Source organism: Anneissia japonica, unplaced genomic scaffold (genome assembly GCF_011630105.1).
Source record: "Anneissia japonica isolate Jap-2015-1 unplaced genomic scaffold, ASM1163010v1 scaffold483_len1788099_cov177, whole genome shotgun sequence".
Classification (NCBI taxonomy): domain Eukaryota; kingdom Metazoa; phylum Echinodermata; class Crinoidea; order Comatulida; family Comatulidae; genus Anneissia; species Anneissia japonica.
In genome coordinates, this window is record NW_022682587.1 from 739,087 (window position 1) to 762,724 (window position 23,638).

Consider the following 23,638-nt stretch of genomic DNA (forward strand, 5'->3'; position numbering starts at 1 on the left):
GGCTTGATGATCAGTTGAGGGGTAATAATTCGCAAAATAAGGTGATTCTAGGTGATTTTTAACTAATTCTAGATGGCCGGAAATGGCACACTTAAAATTTGAATGTAATTTTCTTTTATCCCCCATCTATTTTAAATTTTGTAAAAGTTAGGGCTCCATCCTATTTTTTTTTTTCAATATCCAGGTAAAATCAATACAAACAAAACAAAACAAACAAGATTACCCGAAGGTTACCACTACCAAGTGGCTCCCTCCTATACTGAACATCTTTACACAAACAGTAAAGTATAAAAGATTCTAACAGATCACCAGGATTTAAAATATGCCACTTAAAACAATTTACTGTGCTGTGAACGAAGTTTATGCTTATGTCAAAGATATTTCATTATTGATAAGGCACCTAATGAGCAGTAGAAATATGTTTATCACACTGTTGTAGGACAAGAAAATTAATGGAATCATGAAAATTTGTCTACAAATCTAGCGGAACCCAACATACTTCGCGGGCCCCCCCAAATTATTGGCAGACCCTTAAGAGATCCGCGACCCCAGGTTGGGAACCACTGCAATATGTAACATCAAATGTTCACATCCCTCACATAACATAACTTTCCAATTTTACACTACTCGTAGGCCGATAAACTAAATTTAACATTCCATATTATTAAATCATCTGGAAGATTGAATAAATGTATTGCCTGATCAGCCATCAAATGCTATTATACGCCAAACATACAATATCAACAACAGAAGTACATAGTGCCGCCGTGATACAAGAAATTTAAACTATCTGGCATTGTACTTAAATATAAAGGCTACATCTTAAGATCATTTACAATGTCTGGCGAATTAATGTAGCGGAATGGAGAGTTGTATGAAAGGCTTAGTGTAAATGTAATGTAAACATAAGCCACTAGTCAATAATAGAGATCGGATGGTTAAATTTATTAAATAGATTAAAATAGAGTTACTTGAAAAAAAATATTTTGAAATTATCATATGTGGATTACCTAACTAAAGCTCGGATTCCATAGAATTGCTCACCCTATCGGCGACAGATGTCGGGAATGTTGAACCTGGTTCAACTTTGCCGTTTGCGCTGCAGACGAATCGGGGTGCCTTCCAGATTGCGTGGGGGAAACTAGCAATGAACCCTGATTCGTCCGCAATACAATCGGCAAAGTTGAACCCAGGTTCATCCTTCCCGACAACTGTCGGCGATAGGGTGAGCGACATCATGGAAACCGAGCTTTAAGTCTAAAAATTGGTTATCATCACGCAGGCCAACGTGTCGGATGAAAATATAAGGATTAGCCACTTCTCTACTCAAGACAGTACTGTACATGTAATATTCGATATTGTGAATCGTGTTGCTTTCTTTTCGAATAATTGGAAAAATACAAGACTTTAATAAGGAAGGAGCATTATAAGAATGAATGGACCATCAGTGAAAATACCATTGATGTAATTGATATTATTATATGAATATTTAAAAAAAAAAAATTACATTAATGGTACCCTAAATCGGACATTCTCTTGACAGATTTAAATAGCATCAATGTTTTCGAAAGACTGTTCTTGGTAGATGGTAAAAGAAAATTTTTCTTCTCATAGTGCATTCCTATCAGCACAATTTTTTTTATAACCTTCATTCAGCTTTCCTTGGACTTCAAAAAGGACTTCTTCATTTGTCTTCAATAACAAATGATGTCAAAATGAAAGTAGCCTATGCACTTTTAGGCTATTTAAAAAGACTGTAAATAGTAATAGGCCTACATTAAAAGTCATCGCATTAAATAATGTCAAAAACGTTTAATGAAAAGTGGAGAAACATACATTTCCTGAAATTTATTTCCTAAATTCATAATACAAAATGGATCACATAATACCTTCATTAACTCGGTACATTGTATCATTCATTCTCAGACCAAAAAATAATATAACCAGTGTGCCCTCTGACAACAGTATTGCTCAACTGTGCCCTCTAACGGCAGAAAATAATTCTACGTTATAAAACAGGTTTTCACCTCTTGATAGTCATTATACAAATTATTAACATACTTATGTCCGAGAAATTATACAAGCGGTCACACAATACATTCAACATATGAATTTATATTTGTCTTAATGAAGGTTTGCTATTAAAATATCAATTCATCACTTAATATAATAATAGAGAGGTTTCGGCATGCGATCTGCACTAGAACTACATGGACGCTTAACTTAACACGTACATGTAAAACAAGAACAGTAAATACTCGTTTTGTAATATAGAGACCAAAAACGTATGAAACATGTTTCGCCGAAAATGCATACGAAATGTTTCCACAGAATTATCAATATGCATATAAGGTGCACCAGCTTGGATGCTGCACATGCATGGATGCTGCACCTGTATGAACAAGTATGGTGCCTCTGCATCTATTGTGAACTTGCATACAGGGAGCACCTGCTTATTATAGCACCTGGAAATTTGGTGCATCTGGCAGGTGCATCTGGCAGGTGCATCTGCAAGTAAGGTGAAGCTATAGGCATCGTGTAACTGTATGCATAGTGCACCTGTAAGCATCATGTGACTCAGGGGTGGGCATAAAAATCGGTTGGAGGGCCAAAGTGAATTTTTGATTTAACATCGAGGGCCGCACCCAAATTTTGATGGTTCCAGTGTGCTTCCAAACATACCTTCTTGCACTGCTTGTACACCACTTTATTTTTAGTTTTAATATAACGAGAAAACAAGGTGTTTTCTTGCCAAAGATGGATGGCGGGCTACAAACCTTGGGTATTTAATTTGTTTTCGTGGGCCACTAAAAACAAAACACTGTTGGCCACAGGCCGCAATTTGCACACATGTGGTGTAACTGCATTATGTGCACTTGTAGGTACAGTGCACATGTGTGTATTGGACACCTGCATATACAGTGCACCTGCTTACAGGCACATTCATATGAGATGTGTATATCAATACTGGTTCAGTGTGTTGATTATGACATTAGAGTTTATGATTTCTGGAAGCGTTCCAGTCTTGTGCTCAGGATGTCCCTTTCATATGATAAGTCAGCATATCTTTTTTGAAGTTCTTTTTCACGTTCTGTTTGACGTGATGTGTCTTCTTTCAAGGACTGAAAAACAGAAACAAAAAAAACTATATCAGATTATCATAAATTTGGGGGAAAATTGTAATAATTTAGTCAAAAATAGCAAACACATAAATATACAAAGTAAATTCCTTTGCATTCAAAAGCAAATAACAAATTTTGATTGGAATATGTAACTACTGTATGATACAATATAAAGTCTTAGTGTGAAGGTGTGGAGTTTATTGGTCAGAAATCGTTCCTGGAATGGATCGTTCCCTCTTTATAATGTTGCGGAGTTTCACAAAATATCCGTCGTTCCTAAAAAGACATGGCTTAGTGCGTGTTTGTAAATGTAAATTTGTGTGTTGTTGAGCACATATATCTGGCCTCACCTATTGAATGATATGTACTGACTACCTTTCGACAATTTGACTCTGAAAGGCGAATCTTAAACACTGATATTGGAAGGTAAAAACCTTAACTAATGATCCACAATCTCACCAACTAAATAATTTATTAATCTATGAATGTCTGTATCATACCTCAAGCCTACGAGGAAGAGCTGTGCTTTCATTCTTCTCCAGGTCTTCAAATGTCTTCAGTTCGATGGTGGTCTGTTCAATAGAGTCCCAAACGTCTCCGACCTGTTTAATGAGACCAAGCGCCCTTGATTGGTAGCCTCCAAGAAGGATCTTCAATTTCTTTTCCAGCTTGGCTGCTCTTTTTGCCTCTTTGGTCATAAAGCTTCGGTTGATCTGTGATTACGAAGCGAAAAATGAAGATAATGATATACAGCAGACTAATGCATAAAAACATATTTAATCAATTAAGTAACAATCAGGATACCTCATACATAGATTCTAGGCATCTGATTGGTTAAGAAACGGGCAATTGAAAGTACTGTTCCCCTAAAATACAGTACTTTTTTGCCCTGCTGTGCAATGTGCAAACTTTAGGCCGTGTTTCTATGTAATTTATGATGGTAGCTGAATCGATTGGCCCTTTGATTGCCTAGGCCTACTTGGTGTGTACTATTTTCATTTCTTTTTTAGGTCTAGTAGAATTTATGTATGAGGTATATGAAACAAATATTGACTGCTCTAGATTCGGGGAATGGTGAAATATATAGCCCCTCGGAGAGGTGGAGATCATAGCCTATTTTCCCGAGGGCTGATAGGCTACTATAGACCACATCACCTCGGGGCAATAGATTTAACCATTCCCGGAATCTAGAGCAGTCAATATTTATATATATACCTTGTATACATTTATATTAGCTGGCATTCAATTCAAATATAACAGACTTAAATTTTACGTGCGCATTACCACAGACAAGTGTCCACACGATGCTTACCCAGGGCACAACGTTCTTTTTCCTTTGAAGGTAGTTCAAAGTTTAGAAGGAAATATGAAAAATTTTTGGAAGTTATAATTGCCACTTTTGTTGTTGCTAAACGGTTATTTTGCACACAAAACCTTGAAATTGTAAATGTAGTTATGAATTACAGATCACAGGAAAGGTTATTTTTGTCAATCATTTGCAGGTAATTATCTTTTGGAAAAATTTGTGGTTATAATAAAGGTCGCATTTACTTACGAGCACTGAAGTGCGTCTACATGGTGCTACTCTGCTACTTACATTCCATGTGCGTGTGGAAGTAACACACTTACTCCTGAGACTGCCCAGGAGTAAATCATCTGTAGTAACCTTACAGTAACTTAATACAACAACAAGTAAACTGCTACTTCTATCTTGTCTGAACATGCATATATATAAGAATAATATTAATAATTTTAATAAATTACCTCCAACTTCTTCTCTGAAGATTCTATTCTCTCCTTCTTGCTGGCCAGGTTAGCCCTTGTATACCTGTTCTGAGATGGTAGGAACAAGACTTGTTTGTTACACTCCTCCCAAACCTGCAAAAGAATTGTATTGAAAAAAATGATACAAGTGGGTTAATCTTAATGGGTAACACAAATCATAGTAATGTTGTTAGTCAATGTTTAAGATACTTTTGGATAAATCAAATATTGCTACAGTAGTTTCTCTATTAAAATAAAATTATCCCCCCAAAATAAATGGAACAATCGGTCCATGCCATCCCGCATACACTACCTTTCAAATTGAACCATACACAGTTCCTCATTTGATTTTAGTTTATGACAAACTAATTATATTTTCAATCAATAGCAATATTAAGCTCTCTTGGAGTGTCATGCATACAATGACATGTGGGTGATGTCAAAGGTCAAGGCACATAAACACACAAGTGAACGTGATGTATATGAAGAATGCTTACAGTATTTAGCTAATATCTGTAAACATTAAAATCTATTTACTCAATAATTTACATCAGAAGATATTATCAGCTGCAACAGCTGTTGTGTCTTTGAACTTAATATAAGGCTTTATATAGTCACTGCTTATTGATTTTGTGATTTTAGTATAACTAAGGTAGTATATAGGATGCATGATTTCACACAATTACTTTAACTGGAAAATTATACTACATACTTGTACCTGGGAATATGACATACTAGTTAATATGACAATACATGGAAATATGACATACCAAGGAACATGACTTACCTGGGATTATGACTTACCTAGAAATATGACATATCTACAGTAGGTATACAACATATCTGGGAATATGACATACCTAGGAAAAAGACATATTTGGGAATACGATATACATGGGATCATGACTTACCTGGGAATATGGTATATCTCAGAATAAGACATATATATTTGGGAATATGGCATATCTGTGAATATGACACATCTGGGAATATGACATACCTGGGAATATGACATACCTGGGAATATGACATACCTGGATAAAATATCTGGGAATATGAGTTACGTGGGAATTTGACATACAGTACATTGGATTTTGACATACCTGGGAATATGTATCCAGGGTCAAGTCACCATGACCCATTCCATTCTTGACCACTTCCATCTCCTGTTTGAGAAGCTCTTTCGCCTGTATTGAAGTTTATATCAGAAAAAGGAAATTAATTTTTTTCTTATGTTGCATGAAAATCATATACACTCTTCATCGTATCGGCCTATGTTTATCAACTAAATGAAAGTAAATTGATTTAGAAGAATTGAACAGTTAATGATATAGAAAGGGAAGTCTTTAGTACAACACAGGAGAAAGGAATGAAATATGACTAGACAGAAATGCAAGATTTACCACAACAGATAATCGCTAGCAATGCCTTTCTTTACGCTGCTTACTGTTAAAAAAACACTTTAATAAGTGTACGAAGTGACAACCACAGACAAATACATCAACTGTGTCTAGCAACTGTACCGCACACAAACCAACTGTAACGCCCGTATTCTTAAAACAAACTTTAGTCGAACTTCGAACTAGAACTTTATTTAGTGCTAGTTGCAACTTCAACTTCAATTTGTATTCACAAACAATGTAGTCGAAGTTTTAACTACGACTAAATCAAGTCCTAGTTTTTGTTCATCTAAAGATGACTGGCAAGCCACGACTATCAAACTAACCAATGAAAAAGACTAAATTTAATAGCAGACGAAATTTTAGAGACCGGTAATGTCGATGAATATTAAACTGCCGTCTTTGGTTCAAAAAACAATTTGTTTAATTATTTTTCTATAATAACAACTATATTAGTTGTTAACATATTACGATAAAGAATCACTGAAAATTTGCTTTCTTGGAGAACTATTATAGTTGAGCACGAGCGAGGGCAGAGCCATCTTTGTTGTTGTTATGATTAAGCTAGGTGATTGCAACGCGAGAGGATTTTGTGCAAATCAGGAACTATCGCATGTGGCTAGCAAAACATGTTAATTTCTCCTTTTGGAAGCTAAACTGATGTCTCTTTTGTTTAACAATCCAAAGATATATCAAACCTGCGTATACAATCGTTTTTATTCGTTTCACTTTATCTTCAGTTACAAAAACATGTTTTTAGTGGGGTAAATATTTCAAGTCGGCGATCAGCCTGACCCTAGGCTGACTAAAAAATCGGCCTGCGGAGGTATAATTTTAGTCGAGGTTCGCGTCATTTAGTCGTAGTGCTAGTCGAAGTTCGTTTTAAAAATACGAAATGACATAATTTTTAAGTTTTAGCTCGAAATACGACTAAAGTTTGTTTTAAGAATACCGGGGTAAAGCAACTGTACCACACACCAAGTGACACATTAAATCCTAGACATTTAGTACTTGGAGGAGGACTTACCATTTCCATCTCCTGCTCGTCGATCTCCTGGTACGGGCGAGCTTGGAGGTATGCAAGGTGGACAGCTTGGCCCATCTTAGCCCCTGTGATGCTTTTCCTGTTTGAGGAGGCAGCTGCTGTTTGGTTCGCACTCGGATGCTTCAGGGCATCATGGTGCAGCATACTAATCATCTCCTCTTTGATCAATTCTTCGGCCTACAACATATAACAATTGTTATTGTAATGATAAAAATAATAACAATGATAATTAAAATAATAACAATAATTTTGATGATTATTGTGACGATGATATTAGTAATGATGATAAAGCTAGATTATGATGATAATCATCATAATGAAAATGATAGTGGTAAAGCAAAATATTTTTTTTTATCTTGTTTAGTGAACCCGCTGCCTCAAAATCTCCAAAAATAAGATATGTATATTTTTTCCTAATTATGAAAATTTAAAGCATTTAACCATCCCATTACTTCACTGTTTACATTCACCAATAACATTTGATTTTTATTTGCTCCTCCATGTAGATATTTTTGGCAAAACTATTTGCTAAATGAAAAAAAATCAATTTTATTTTTTTTCCGCCCTCCTCTGACGATCTTTAAAAAAATTAGTTCGTAAAACAAGGTATTAAACAAGTCTTGTCTAATGATCAGTGGTGGAACCAAAAAATTCTGAATGGAGGAGCCTAAGGGTGGACTTTCATAAAAATAATAATAATAATAATGAAAACTTTTAAAGCGCCGGTATCCGTTTAAAGAAAACGCTCATGGCGCCCCTCCACAAGAAGTCAAAAATATGACCAACAAAAGAAACAATAAAGTTTAAGGACCAGAATCAATTAAATTACATGAGCCGTACTTGGGTCAGCGTCACTCTCTCTATGTAGCCATGTATTCACAGATACTCTACACAAGGTGGTATGCTGGGCTCCAATAGTTTCCACCTTTGGCCTATGCCTCAGGCTCCGCTACCGTGCACCACCGAGGCAGCGACGCTGACCCAAGTAAGGTAAGTGTAAAAAGTTAGGAAATTATGTAAAGTAAGTTTCAAATAAGAAGGTTTTAAGATTAGTTTTAAATTCGTATGTGGAGGATGAAGCCTTGATCTGGAGTGGAAGTGTATTCCAGACTCTGGCCGCAGCAACCATGAACGATCTCTCACCCCAGGAGTTTCTAGATCTAGGTTCAACTACACGGAGTTGGTTTACCGAATGCAGGTTAGAGCGGGATGGAACATAGATTGATATTTCAGTGAGATAGGTGGGGGCAGAGTCATTAAGAATTTTATAGACGAGTAAGCCCATTTTGTATGCGATTCTCATTTCAAGGGGTAACCAGTGTAGATTCTTAAGTACAGGTGTGATATGACATTCTTTCTTCGTGAGTGTTCATAGAGGGTCTATCTACCTCCAGCCCACCATGGTTGGGGCTGAGGTAAGAAAAATTATAGTTATGGCACTTCCAGATGGGTGGAAATGGTTTAAATTTAAATTTGAATTTAATTTTGTATTTTTCTAGATTTTTTACAATTTTGAAAAATTTAGAGGGCCCAAGCCTGCTGGGCCCCCTTTGAATCTGATAATGATACAATGATAATGATAAAGATGATTAAATGACCATGCATGCCTGATAATGATTAAATGATACAGCCAATACAAAAAAAAATGTTTGTGTTGGCCACGTTTTGGGAAAATCCAAAAAATGGGTCGGTCGGTAGGAAAACTTTTCTTTTCTTTTATTTTGACAACCAAATATGTGTTTACGCCTAAAAAGTAGAAAATACACAAATAAAACAACTAAAAGGTTGTGTTAGTCGGGCATGACCAATACAATTTTTTTTTTTTTATCTAATGATAGAGTTATGTAATTGTTATTCTTTTTGAATAAACCAGTATTTATTACCTTTCCAGGGCGTTTCTTCTGGCTAACAGCTAGATATCATTATTGCTTGAAAAAATTTCCTGAGGGTCTGCAAGGCCGGAAGGAAATTTCTGAATTCATTAAATGATATCTGGCTGATAGCCAGAAGGAATGTCCTCGAAAGTTAAGTAAATACTGGTTTATTAAAAAAAAAGAATAACAATTACATAACACGACTTTGAAACCAGATGAAATTGTTTGATCAGATAATGATAAAGATTTTTTTACTCCTGCCTGGAAGCGAATGCCCATTTTCCATCTTGGGTTCCAAAGCTCATTATTACCTTTGGCCAATAGATTTTGGAATTTGAGAATATAAGACCAACTTACTCTCTGCATGTGTGTCAATGGAACATCAAGGTCCTTAGGCCGTAGTATTGTAGCATTGATTTCAGATGGTCTTGGTAGGTTCCGCTGGATTGATTGCGACTGCCTTCTCCATTCCCGTTGACCTAAAAAAAGCAATAAAAAAAAATGTATTGAACGAGTCCAACCTACTACCAAAAAAAATCAAATATTCTTTTCCCTTGACATCTGAAAAACATTATTATTTTAGATGTTAGGCATGTAAAAAAATAAAATAATAATAACAACAACAACAATAATAATAATAATAATAATAATAATAATAATAATAATAATAATAATAATAATAATAATAATTTTAATATAAAAAAATACATCAATCAATGGATTGCAGGAAAAAATCATTTAAACCAAAAAAAAAATATTACATGAATATTAAAATGAAATTCTGAATTCATTTGAGTTTAAATTGCACCTACGTTGTTCAGCTCTTAAGGCTTGTTGTGTAGCATCTACGTCTGCAGCGTCTGGCACAAAATTTGGATCGTTCATCGAGTAGTCTTGATTATTATCTTCGTTCTCAGGAATAACAATCTCGAAGTCATTCTTTGGTGCAGGCAGACCAGCCAAACCTTGCCTTAAACTCTGCTTCATTTGATTCTAAAAAAATATATCAAAATTTAAAATGAGCATTTAAAAAAAAAATTTTTCATTTATTATTGTAAAAAAAAATGAATATTGTTGTTAAATTTGCAAAACATGTTTTGTGAACTTTTGTGTTACTTAAGCTTGTCTTTTCCAATAAACAATTTTATTTCATTTTTCATTTATCATTTCATTTATTTGTTTCCACTTGATACAATAAGAAATACAAACGCAGCACCGACATAAAAGTAAAATTAAAAAGAAAAGAATATATCAAGTGAAGTAGCTTACAAGGAAGCAAAGCTTGTTATATTTAGACTCCTCAGAAAAAAGAAAAAAATAATTACGATGATGGAAAAAAATAAAAGGTCTAACATTGTAGAAGATTCAGATATTGTGTTATTCAGTAAAAATACGCTGTCCACCAAAAAAAAAAAACTTGGAAAAATATATTTACAATTTTGAATAGCTCATTAATTGTCTCTGAAGCAGTAAGTCTTACTTTGAGGTAAAATAGGTTGGTATGGGTGAGAGGGAGGAGGGGTGTTCCACAATTTAACGCAAATTTACCTGATGGTTTTTAGAAAAATGACTATCTTCTATCTCTTCCAACAACTCCTCCGTGTTGATGTTGAGACGATCACGCACCGGGGTCTGTAGTGGGGTTTGACCTGATCCCTTTCCAGCTCTTGGTGTCATTCCCATCCTGGGTGTTCCACCTGTATCATTAAATGTGTAAATAGGTTTTCTACAATTGTTATGGTTCTTTTGCTTGTGAAGTCGTGTTCGCATTGAATTTATTTTGACCAAGATTAAGGAAAACTCAAAGTGCTTGGTGCATCGCGTGAGGCACTGGGTTTTTAATCGGAAGGTCTGGGGTTTGAGACCAATGCTCCTCACACTGCTTGTGTGAGGAGCAAGACACTTTATCTGCACTTACCTTTCTTCACCCAGGATTATAAATGGGTACCTGGATGGAGGCGAATGAATGAATCGCAATGAAATTAGTAGTGCTGATTACACGCACAACTCGGAAGACTCCCCAGGGAGCCGAGGCGGTTGCACGTTATGCATGATTGATTCCGTATCCAATGACCAGGGAAAAAAAGCACACTGAGAGGTCCTTCCATAATTGGATATGTGCACTTTTTAAAACTTATAAAACAATAAATAATAACTATCTTAATCTAATCTTACCACTGTCCACTATTGGATTTATGTACACGTTACCATTTTAATATAGTAAGACTTAGCGCATACTTGGTAAGTCTAACCGTTAATACATTCTGTAAAAAGTTCCACTATGTACACAGTACTTGCACCCTCCCATTCTACTAAAAATTGCTTTAAAATTACATGCATACCTTCAGGACCATGCGATGGTGTACGGAATGGCGTAGTAAAGGCTGTGTTGGGTGTCTGTGTAGCACTCCGTTGTGGAGTTACCCCTCTGAAATCACTTTCGTGAAGAGGTGTATTGATTCCACCCTTCAAAGGTGTATCAACATTTTGTAAAGCCAGAATATTTTGTGCTTCCTGTGAAAAGACAAAAGTTTTTGAACATTTACTCTATGTCATACTTCTGCTAAAAGAGAAGAATATATATTTATTCGGCATGTTTCAAACAGATGATAATAAAAGTCATTGAAATACTTTCTATCACTTTTTTTTAAGATATTTAAAATACAGGTCTGCCTCCAATTAAAGATCACTCTTGGGACCGGGTGTCTTTAGCAACGTTGATCTCTTAATTAGAATAACAAAGATAAAACACTACAGATACATATACATATGGGACTACAGAAATGTGATCTTTAATTGGAGGTGTCTTTAAATACAGGGAGACCTGTACAATCAATTCTATGTTCAATTTGGCAACTTTTATGTTTCTGCAAAATGGCCACGTTCTTTTAAAAATTGATTTTTTTTTTGGACAAAAAATCTTTAAGAGATACCTGAAGAATCTGGGAAAAAACCCTCAATCAATCAAACATAGTAATAATTATTTAAAGGAGATGATAACTCCTAAAGAGATACAAACCTGCAGCACATTGTCATGTTGAGCAGGAGTCTTCGGAGTTCTTAAATTTCCAGGCCCAGGAGTCATTGAATAATCAGATAGCAAGGTCTTTGAAGCACCCCCAGACAAGCCCCCTTCCTCTGCTAGTTGCCTTGCTGCTTCACTTGCCTGGCCTAGCTTGACAACCTACAATTAAAATGGGATATCATTATGCTGTTTCAACATTTGAAAACTATAAAGTAAGAAAACAAGGTAGTAAATATGATCACCAAACCTTTTTCATACAAAAAGATGCAAAATACATTTATTGTTGATGTATACAACAAGGTTCACATGAAAATAATTTGCAAATTTCTTTCAAAACACATCTATATTAACTAGAAATGTTCCTTTTACACTGCAAAGTAAAAGCACAGCCTACCAATGGTGTGAATTCTCTCTGAGAATCGATAAGTAGGAGTTTAAAACCGAATGGACTTACCAAACTTCAATTCATAGTAAATTTCCTGATTAGTGAAATATTAATTATGCAAATGAGCAATTAGCATATCCACACACATGCCAAAAACAATAGGCTCTGTGTTCTTATTACCACCTTCCATTCTGCCAATTTTGAAATCAATCTGACTTGCCAAACTTTCAATTTACTACCAACAATGACAGTGACAAAAACAACAGCATGAATAAGAACACATGTTAAGCGTCACTCCTTTGGGGATGCTAATTAAAATACAAAAATCTTATGTGAACTTACTTCTTCCAATTCTTGATCTGATATTTGTGGCGATGGCAACACTAACTTGCTTCGTTTCTTTTCTGGTTCCACCATCCTGTCAAAACCAAAATAATTTAAATACGACATAATTTTGTATTCGTAATCTTTCTGTTGTTCTTCAATATGGTGATTTATAATCAAAGCACTTAAAAAATTCCAATACAATCATAAGTATAACTGTCATTACCATTACTTTTTTTACACTTTATATACAAAACAATTCAGGTATAATTATTTGAATGAAACATAATACTCTCCAAGGATGAGTGGATATACAAACTATTATAACTTGTCAATGTACATCTAGTATCCTAACAATTAGTGTACAGTATAAAAATGTCATAAAATGTCGACACCATTAATGGAATTTAATGGGATTGCCCTCATTTATTATGAACTATTTGTGACCTGTGTGCAACAAATATGTATAAGAATTATTATTATTCTTAATATGAATAGTATCATTATCATCAGCAGCAATAACTTACTTGTTGGTTGCTGCAATAGCAGCAGCTAGATCATTCTCCTTTTTTCTCTTCAATTTCATTTTATCCTTCCTTCTCTCTTTCTGTAAAGGCAAAAATACAAAATACTCCTATTTTAATGTTCTTTTTAATTTTATCTGCCTTGTTTTGATGTTCAGCTTTTTTGTGTTTGTGTGTCTCAAATGCAAGATTTGCTGAAGTAAAAAATGTATAAGATACAATACACAATGGAATACTCACTATTTTTATACTACTGTATAAAAATGCCACCATATTTTAAATCAATTTTAATTTCAAATTTCTGCTAAAACAGTTAGATTTTGAAGAAAAAAATTGTCTTTCTTTCATTGAAATTCTTTACATAAAACAATTAATACAAATCTCCCGCTAATTAAAGACTGCAATGCAATTTAATAACACCTCCAAATGTATCTGTGCACCCCAAAACTACTTTTTATCTTTATAATCAACAAAGCTGCTATGGACTATGAAGACACAGGTCCCAAATGTGATCTCTAATAGCAGGGAGACTTGTATTTGTTTTGGTACTGAATAACAGGCTAGATGCTCCCCAAATAAGCAATCTTTTATATTGTGAGAAAGATATTAAATGCTTGAGGTACACCATGTAGATAGTTCTGAAAAGAACTGATGTTATGTTGAGAATGTTTCGACATTTCGATTGAGTTGCTTCAATCATTATCAAAAGAATAATATCTGCAGAGAGTCCAAAAACAGGAGACATTCTCAACAAAACAAGTTTTTTTACACGTCTATCTATGTGATGTACAGCAAGCATTTAATATATTATAACTTCGCCAGAAAAAGGAATAATTATTTAAAAAAATATTTACCTGTTCTTCGTCGTCTCTTCTTGATTCATCCATGTCCTGCTGCCGCAACCTTTTGAAATTCGGGTTCAATGCCGCGACATTTTCCTCAGAGACATCGTAAAATCCCGGCGCTGGCTTTTTTTCAAACGGAATTTCTGCATTGTAGTCAACTCCCCTCTTTTTTCGCCTTTTCTTTTTGACCTCTATACCAGCAGCTCGAAGTTCTCGTCGCTTCTGCAGTGCAGCTAATCTACGAGCCTCCTCTAGTTGTTTCTCTCGTGCCTTGCGTTTAGCCTTCTTACCCTGTGTGTTAGCGAGACGTGCTCTGGCTTCCGAAAGCATTTCAAGTTCTGAATTGACATATAAACAATGACAATGACAGCATATACGATAAGGCCAAATAAAAAAAATTACTGTGTTGGCCACGCCCGGCCGACCAAAAATGTACGAAATTGAGGTTCGGCATTTTAGATTGTTTTAATAATGAGGTAAAAAGGCTACAATAGGCCTATCTTGAAATGCAACAGTGTTATGAAAGAGTAATTTTTACTTACCATCTTCATCCATGTCGATTGGGTCAGGTCGAGCTGGTTTAGTTTCTGGATTTGGATCAATTTCTCCCGGCTTCAACTTTCTTGGGTCATTGTCAGGGTCCTCGGCATCTCTTTGTTGGGCTTGATCACTGTAATAGCACATTTTTAATTTTGTATTCAATCATTAATTCAAATAAATCTCAGTATGACTATAAAGCAAACTTATATATTATTTGTTAAGTGTTAGACACATTGTACGGATGAGATTTCCTATCCACAAAACTACTGATAACAAGGTTTTGTTAGTGTAGTTAAAACCTTTTGACACATTGTTTAAAAAAGCAGTATTACTACATCTTTATTCACAAATAAATACATAAAAATAAAAAATAGTGTAATTTTAATTTCCTGCATCAATCTTTTTTGAACGAAAATTTATATAAATCTTGAATCCTTAAATAAATATATGTATATACAACGTAATATGAAGAACTGAAGCGCTACTCAGCACTCTTTTATTGTTAATTGTAAACATAAGATTTACATTGAAATAGTAGCTGAGTAGCAAATATAAATAATAGAAATAGGATACAATATCAGTGTTTGAATTTTCTCAAAATGCTCTATCAGCAAATAGTTGCTGTGGGCTATGGCTTTACTACAGCAAATTATTCTTCTTCTACAGCAACAGGCCGTGTTAAGAATAGGCCTATTCTATAAATGTATTATGTAGAATCCATTGCTGGGTCAGGTGACTCAAAAGTAAAAAGCTTGCTGTTGAGCCTGGGATTTACAACATCAGTGGAAGGCCATTTCTACAGCAATTGCTGCCGGTGCTGTGGGGAAATTTGAACCCTGAATATAATATTACTCACAGTAATGTTTCATATCGTTCTAGACACTGGGCTGCTGTTCTGCCGATGATTGGGGCGATAGTCCTCCACTGAGTTGGCATCAGCTTGGCCATGTGCAGAAGTCGTTCATCTTCTTCTCTGCTCCATTCAGTCTTCTTGATACTTGGATCCAACCATTCAAACCTAAAAAAAAAAAATGTCCATCACCAGTCTTTAAAGTTGTATTTGTTTTATTCATTACTTACAGTAGGCATATTGAAAAAAAAAATCAATAATGAAAATTATTATATTATTTTTGATTTTTTTTTTTATTATAATGAGGTTATTTTTAACCTTGAAGAGAGTTTTAATCCAAGAGAAAGAAATGCTAATTTGATGGATTAAAATTTTTCAAATTCAGTCAGATTTTAATTACTTTCTATACATTATCTCTGTTATAATAGTAATTTTAGCAATGCCATATTAGGTAAATATAGATACTATACACAAATCTTACAACATGTTAGGTCTAATCTAATCATTGTCATCACCATCATATAAATCATTTGCATCATAAGTATGCAATTAATTAATTGTCACACTGACAGACATTAAAACTTACCATCTGGCTTTGCACTGTTTAGCAGATTTCCGGTGAAGTAAAGAGGCAATTCGTGACCATTGGTTTTTGCCATATTTCATTACAGCTGCTTTTAAGATTTCATCCTGCAAAATATAATCTCTTTGCTCTTTAAATTATGGTAGCATAAAAACTATCAAGTTGTAATTAATTAGTTATACAGGAGTCAGGCATGAAGGAACATTTTTTTTATATATATCCTTATTCAATTTATATTTGTCTTTTGATGTACAAAATGCCTGTGGAGTGGCTATCAATGCACAGTCCCCAATGCATCTGCCCATGTACTAATAATACATCAAAAACTACTGTACCTCAAATTTTAGCGGAAAATTGCCAGTAAATAAGTGCAAAAAATTGTAATAACTGCATTACACATGGTTAGGCTGCTGGAAATACATTAAATGGTTCAGTTCTCATCCGTACTTCTCAAAAAATTGGTGGGGGATTTTTTGTCAACTTTCATCTTTTATCAGAGTATGGGTCAAAGGTCGCGGGTCTATTTAAAATAGGGATACATGGCGGTCCGCGACAATTATACACACTCTGTGATCGATTAAACATGTTGTGACATACACAATGCTTTGAGTGCCTTTCACAATTAGGCGAGTGCGAGATTTTCATGATCAAGAATATCGTCAGCTGTACTTTTCGCCTATTTACCTGCACCTCAGTATTTTTTTTTTTAAATAAAAGACACAAAGGTGAAAGATTAATTTCTTTTATATGGGGCCTAATATCCTGAGCAGGCGGTTGACGAGAACCATGTAATAGATTTTCTGAGTCCTTATATATTTAGAAATAGTATTAGTAGGGACTAAGGCCTAATTTTCAGCAAAACCAGTGTGGAAATCGGCCTTATTTTATTTAAGTCTATGTTATTCATTAAATGCTATGAAAGTAGACCCACTGTTGCAGTTTTAGTGCTAGGGTAGAGAATTCAATGTTGGGATAGTTCAATGTTAATAGTAAAATAAATGATAGGCCTAAGAAGGGTACCGGGCACTAATGCACTTTCGCACCTAACTTTTAATTCTTAATTTTTTTACCTCAACGTTCTTCTCACAGTCACAACATATAATTAACAAATATTTTCACCTGATTTAACCACTCACAAAGTACCTTTTTCAACAAATAAGCCCACAAATAAGTACAGCGAATCTGTGTTCCCTAGCACGACGAGCGGCTGCCATTTTGCAATCATTAAGAAATTGCCAGAATGTATGAGTTTGCAGCGTGGAGCTTTTTGAACGTTTATGAAAACTTATCTATTTGCCGTATTGTATGTCATTATTTATATTGTATGGTGCTGTTGTTTGACTATGTGTGTTCACATGAAATTCACATGTACAATAATTACTTCAAAAATTAGTAATGATCCAAATGCGTACACAGATCGAAAAATAGGGCCTAGGGAATTAAAAGTTAGGCCCCATAAATTTTTTTATTAGTTTATCACCCTTGCGCGCATCACTTTTGGGGAAATCCCGATTTTTTTTTTTTTTTTTTAACATTTTTTTTCATTTTAAACGATTGTTTTTTCGTCATTTTTCACTTGAAAAGGCTAAAGATTACTTCACAGGCGATCTTTCTCCTTTTTCCTAAATGTAATGCAAATAAATAGAGGAATACATGTTTTGAAGGGCTGATTCGCAAAAAATATCCGTTATACTATGAATTGTTTGATGCTTTAAAATCGGGCGAAATTGGAGAAGGAGGAAACATAAAAGATTTTACGACGGAACGTATTGCTAGCTGTGCTTGTCATGAATCACCCTTGTCAGGCAGGCCTAACTAGTAGGTCTAGGCTAGTGTATTTGAATGGGTCGGTGGCAGTGCGGCGGGCGGTCTAGCTAGGCCCCGTCTCCTACCTGGCCTGGAAACGGTCGCACGGGCCTACACATGTTAAGAAAATCAGTTTGGTATAGACCTAATAAGATTTGTAAATGTTGAGGTATAATTTAAAACTATTTGTCCTTTGAGAAGCAAGACTATCAAAACGTATCAAGCAAAGTAGGCCTACAGTAGGCTAGCCTGGCTTCCTAGAGTAGAGGGGCCTAGATTAGGCCTAGGCCTAACCCAGCAGGATCTATGCCTAGGGCCTAGCCCTACTTAGGGGGCCTAAGTTTGTTTTTGTCATCCAGTCATGACATACATTTGTTTTTACATCAGTTCTATAGCTCTTCAAAACATATAAAATGGGTTTTTTTTCTCACTTTTTTGTAATTTTTTTCACAGGTTGTTGCAAAATTTGGTCCCACGAAGAAGGTAGACACATCCATTCAAGTTCAATATATGTATTTTCCTTCATTCTTTCAAAATACATATTGCAATAATAAACTTACCAAAGTTATGCACTTGCAATGACAGGAAGATGTAAAAAGAGGGTCAATAATTTTATTTATTTTCTATATACTTTATCTTGCCAGATGTATTTATGAATTCTCACTTTTTCATATTTAGAAACTGTACTGTATTTTAGCAAAATGTTACTGGACAATAAAAACATGTTTTCTTTGTAAATTTGAGTCCCTTCTTGTGATTTTTTATGTGTTTGTCCTCAACCAAATGCATCAGCGAACGCCGATAGGACAGTTGGGGAAAAAAAAAAAAAAAAAAAAAAAAAAAAAACCTCCCTCCCTCATCAGTTTTTTTGCTGGGATAGGGTGATAAACTAACAATTTTTTTTTACGGGGCCTTAGGTGCAAAAGTGCATTAGCGCCGGGTACTGTAGGCATAACAATCTTGAAAAATTAAAAATAAAAGTTAACAGTGATTGATCACTAGTCTAAGTTATTTAGTTTAGGATGAGCCACAAGAAGAGTTTAAATTTAATATCAACTTTCAAAATGTCACAGATCTAAATACAAAAATTTGTTTTAATGATTTACAGATGACTAACGTAGACCAGATAGGCATATACCCAGCCAAGCTAAGGTTTCAGTGAAATTAGGGTCAGACCACCCTCCCAATGCGGTTGAATGGGAAGGTACCAGTGAGTGTCATCGGGCTGGCTGGCCTACAAAGTACTAGGCTAGCTATGCCTAGGCCTAACTAGGCCTAGGGCCTAGCCTAGTGAAGTGAGGTTAAGCTAGGGCTCCTTCTACTATAAAACGAGCTTACATTACAATTAATAATAATAATTTAAAAAAACAATGATATTGTAATACCTCAGTGTTTCTCCAAACTCCTCCCTTTATTTGTATTCGAGGCATAATGACTTATTGCAAGTACAATGCGGTGACTAAAAATTGAAGCGATCGGCCATTACCACCAGGTTCTAGACTCCAAGCAGCCTAAATGTCCTCATTACGCCGTCGTATTCCTCCTGTATTCTTATTATAACTCTATGGTTGTATTGATTTTTCGTCTTGTAAATTCCCTCAAAACGGCTGAAACAAGCATAGCAGTTACTATAAATATAATTGGTGGCGCTATTGTGTTTATTTTAACTTTTATTAATTAAATATAAATTAAATATACTCATGCGATATTTTTTTTCTTGCCAGAAGGGAAACAAATACTGACAAACCATTACATTTCATCATTATCATCAATGGCATCATTTTCATAATCATCATCATCAGGCGCAGATCCACCAGACATTCGCACCGTTCGCCATGATGGCGAAGGGTTGGGTGAGAGAAAAAATAATATTTAAATACAGTGATTGCGATCTCTCTGTCACCTACCTCAACCTAAGGCAAATGCGCGATGTACTGTTGAGATTTTTTTTTTAAATTTTGATTGTCACGATGTATGTTATTTAAAAGAACCCCCCCCCCCCAAAAAAAAAAAAAAAAACAATCACAGGGCGAACAGGCCCTACGTAGGCCTATTCGTTAATTATTATAACCTTTGGAAGGCATATATATTTATTATATTTTGTTATTTTAAAATCACACTAAAGAGCAACCTATTATTTACTTTTGTTACTTTTTAATTATTATCAATATTTTAACGATCAGTGCTATGAAAGAAATGGACTTGTATTGGAGTGGGCAGCCTAATTGTAGACCTAGAGCTTACAACTTACTGTACATTAATTGGCAAGTAAAATAGAATAAAATAAAATAAAAGTAAAAATAGAATAAAATAAAATAAAGTTTTTATCCAGTGGATGCGGTGGAGGTCAAGAGGGCGAAGCCGGATATTTGACGATTTTTTTGTGATTTTTTTTGATAGGCATCAAGCTACCGCAATATGACTTCTTTTAACTGCTTAGCTAGACACCGCCATCACTTGAGCGCCTGTGAGTCATGCATCGGCAGGCTTTACGCCTTAAATTGCCGATAAACGGTGCGGTGTTGGTTTGGTTCGTTTAGGCGTTTTCTTTTTTCTTTGTTAGTCTAGGTTCATGGTTTTTTTTTATTCTCTTGTCCGTTTCCTTCCGTTGTTGTGAAGCGCCTCGAGGTTGGTCTAACGGGAGGCGCTATACAAATCGCAAATTATTACTATTATTATTATTATTATTATTGTTATTGTTATTGTTATTGTTATTGTTATTGTTATTGTTATTGTTATTGTTATTATTATTATTATTATTATTATTATTTTTTTTTATTTTTTTTTTTTTTGGAATGCCGAAATCAACTTCAAAAACCAAAAATTTTAAATAAAACTGCACTCATGGACTGACGTTGCGCGTCTTAAACTGCGGTGGCGAACCTTTCATCATTTGACCCAATTTACTCCTAGTACCGTACACACTTAAGGTCGGCTTTACCCACAAAAACCAGGGGCAGATCCATAATTTTTTCATGTGACCCAAGAGCACAAAAGTGCTAAACTCGTACTCTATCAAAATGGGTTTTTAGTGTAAATGAATTGAGCACATCATTAACTTTATAATAAGGGGTCAATGGCCTTAATCAGACAATTATGTGTAGAGTTAGGATATTTTGAATTATTCTCTAAGCTATTTTGAATTATAATTATTCTCTATAAACTGGCCTATGAAGTTTTGAGCGAAAGGGCTTCAAAAGTACTGAAGAAATTGAAGAAAAATCACAGCAGCAGTCAAAGAAACTTCTTAGCAACAACACAGTACCCATTGAGATATTGCGATGAAATTTTCTACGGTTTGCTGGAAATAGGTTGGGGAAGAGAGATCTTCTATTTTTAAGTCGATACCCCAGAGGGTTAATTAGTGATACCCCAAGGGAAATTGGTTAGGCCCTATACCTTTATAAAGCTAAAGCATCTATGTACTTATAATGGCATTCCCGTTGTTCTGATGAATTTAGTTGACATAAGAAGTGTTTTGATGGACAGAGTGTTTTGTCAGGGTGTGGATAAAAAAGGGACGGGGTGGGGTTACGGGGGTCTGGATTCTTTTTAAAAATTGATAAACATTTTAAAACTACAACATTTTCAGAATTAAGCAAGTATAAGTGAAATTATCAGGATTTCTATTGTTGCAAGGTACATTGTAGCATCGGGAGGTGGTAAACAATCTGTTTCGAACGGTTCCATCATGTATGTGTTTCATTATGTATGAAACACATACTAAACACCAAATTAAATTATTAAATTAAATTATAAAATTAAATTATATTATTATTCCATAATAATGGTATATATATATATATATATATATTTTGCCTTGTAATCTATATATATATATATATATATATGTATATATTATTTATATTATTTTAATATTTTGACATACATCATCATGAATTGCCTCACAGCAAGAAGATCATTTTTTTTTTCAAAACAAGACATGAACCGCTTTGTATCTTTTGAATTACTTCAAGGTTATTTTCTTCATTCAATAAAGATAGTCCGTACCAAGGTGCTATGCTCTAGAAAATTACTTTTGAAAATATATTTCAAAAGCAATTGTAATGTCGACACGCACGTTATTGTTTGATTTAAAAAAAAGTTTTTTAACTATTTTGTACACGATTTGATTGGCGTTGTGTAAAATACTTCATCAATACGTTTGAAGTTCACATAGCTGAAAATAGAGCAGATGATTGTTCTGTTGGCGTCAATATGTTTAAGTTTTAATAACCACGAATAGGTTCTTAGCATGTACTCAACCGAAATCTACATAATTCCGGATCCGCTTCACTGCCAGAGGATTGTTGTCCAAATCTTTTCCAACAAGTCATGACACAGTTTAGTATTATTTGAATTAATTCAAGGCTATTTCTTTCATTTATATATACACTTTAAACATAAACGATTTGTAAACGAGTTTGAATGACTTCATGAACACGTTTTAGATTTACTTCACTACAAAGAACCGAACATTTGTTCTCAATATGTCTATACCTGGCTATGTGACCATTCTACTATTTTATAACTATACTGTTTGTTTATTCTGAAATCACATACATAGCATACGAGTACTAATAAACATATTATTATATCTGATAGTTTTAATTTATCTATTTTGAGGCCTGAATTTTGTGTAGTGTATAAGTTGTTTGGAAGCGAAGTATGGCGGCTTGAAAGTTGGTGAATTTATATACTGTACGTTTCTTCATAAAATTACAAAATTTTAAGGTTTAGAATAAAATAGTAAGATTAAAGGTAATACTTTAATTTTATGACATAATCACATTTTGCTCAAATTACATGTTATACTGTTTATTTAGCCCTTTTTCTCGAAACCTGGTGATGCGAGTTTACAACCCTTTCGTGGTCTTGGGTCACATTAAGTCATTAGCACTGATATGCATTGAAGTTTGTAAAATGGGGCCCGTGCCCCCTACTGGGTCCGCCCATGAACAACGAGAAACAAAGAGTATGCAATGTAACAATCTAATTTATTTTCAAAACCGTTTCCATTCTATATTAATTTTATTAAAAAAAATAAAATAAAACAGCGTACCGGTATTGCATTACAATACTATCGTTTCATCATGGCAAAATCCAGGTTTTTCATAATTTGTTTGGCAAGCGTTCTTTCGGGGCCGCAACGAAGCCTTTGCGTCTTTACCTCATCCACGATTTTTTTCTTCATTTTCATTAAAATGCATAATTCATATTATTGTTTAAAGGTTTGCATGGCAAAGTAATAATATATATTAATGCTTGCGGTACACCTTGTTATTGTAAATATTCATATTGTTATTGTAAATAAGAATTAGGCCTACAAGTGGAAATAACTGAATTTATAACATTTTTGAGCCAATAACATAAACAACGAATTTAGAAATAGAAGGGCCCAGGAAAGGACTTCGATAGATGGAGGGTCTATCCATCACCATGATTTGGGCTGAGGTTATAAAATTTAAGATTATGGCACCTCTAGATGACCGGAAATGACACTTTCAGACTTAATACAATTTGAAAATAATTTTTTTTTTCAATTTTTTAC

At 34.5% G+C, this 23,638-nt stretch overlaps 1 protein-coding gene across 1 annotated transcript; it reads right to left on the reverse strand.

Annotated features, from left to right (window-relative positions):
• Positions 1-1,454: 1,454 nt before the first annotated feature.
• LOC117101900 (cell division cycle 5-like protein) lies at positions 1,455-19,630 on the reverse strand. The gene is made up of 17 exons (XM_033242050.1): positions 19,473-19,630; positions 16,285-16,388; positions 15,705-15,866; positions 14,851-14,978; positions 14,318-14,646; positions 13,467-13,546; positions 12,958-13,033; positions 12,225-12,389; positions 11,548-11,719; positions 10,754-10,902; positions 10,018-10,198; positions 9,563-9,684; positions 7,314-7,508; positions 5,990-6,073; positions 4,887-5,000; positions 3,623-3,835; positions 1,455-3,122 (listed from the first exon to the last, which is right to left on the reverse strand). The coding sequence occupies exons 1-17, from the start codon at positions 19,515-19,517 to the stop codon at positions 3,000-3,002; spliced, it is 2,442 nt and encodes an 813-aa protein (XP_033097941.1). The 5' UTR covers positions 19,518-19,630; the 3' UTR covers positions 1,455-2,999.
• Between the last annotated feature and the right edge of the window lie 4,008 nt (positions 19,631-23,638).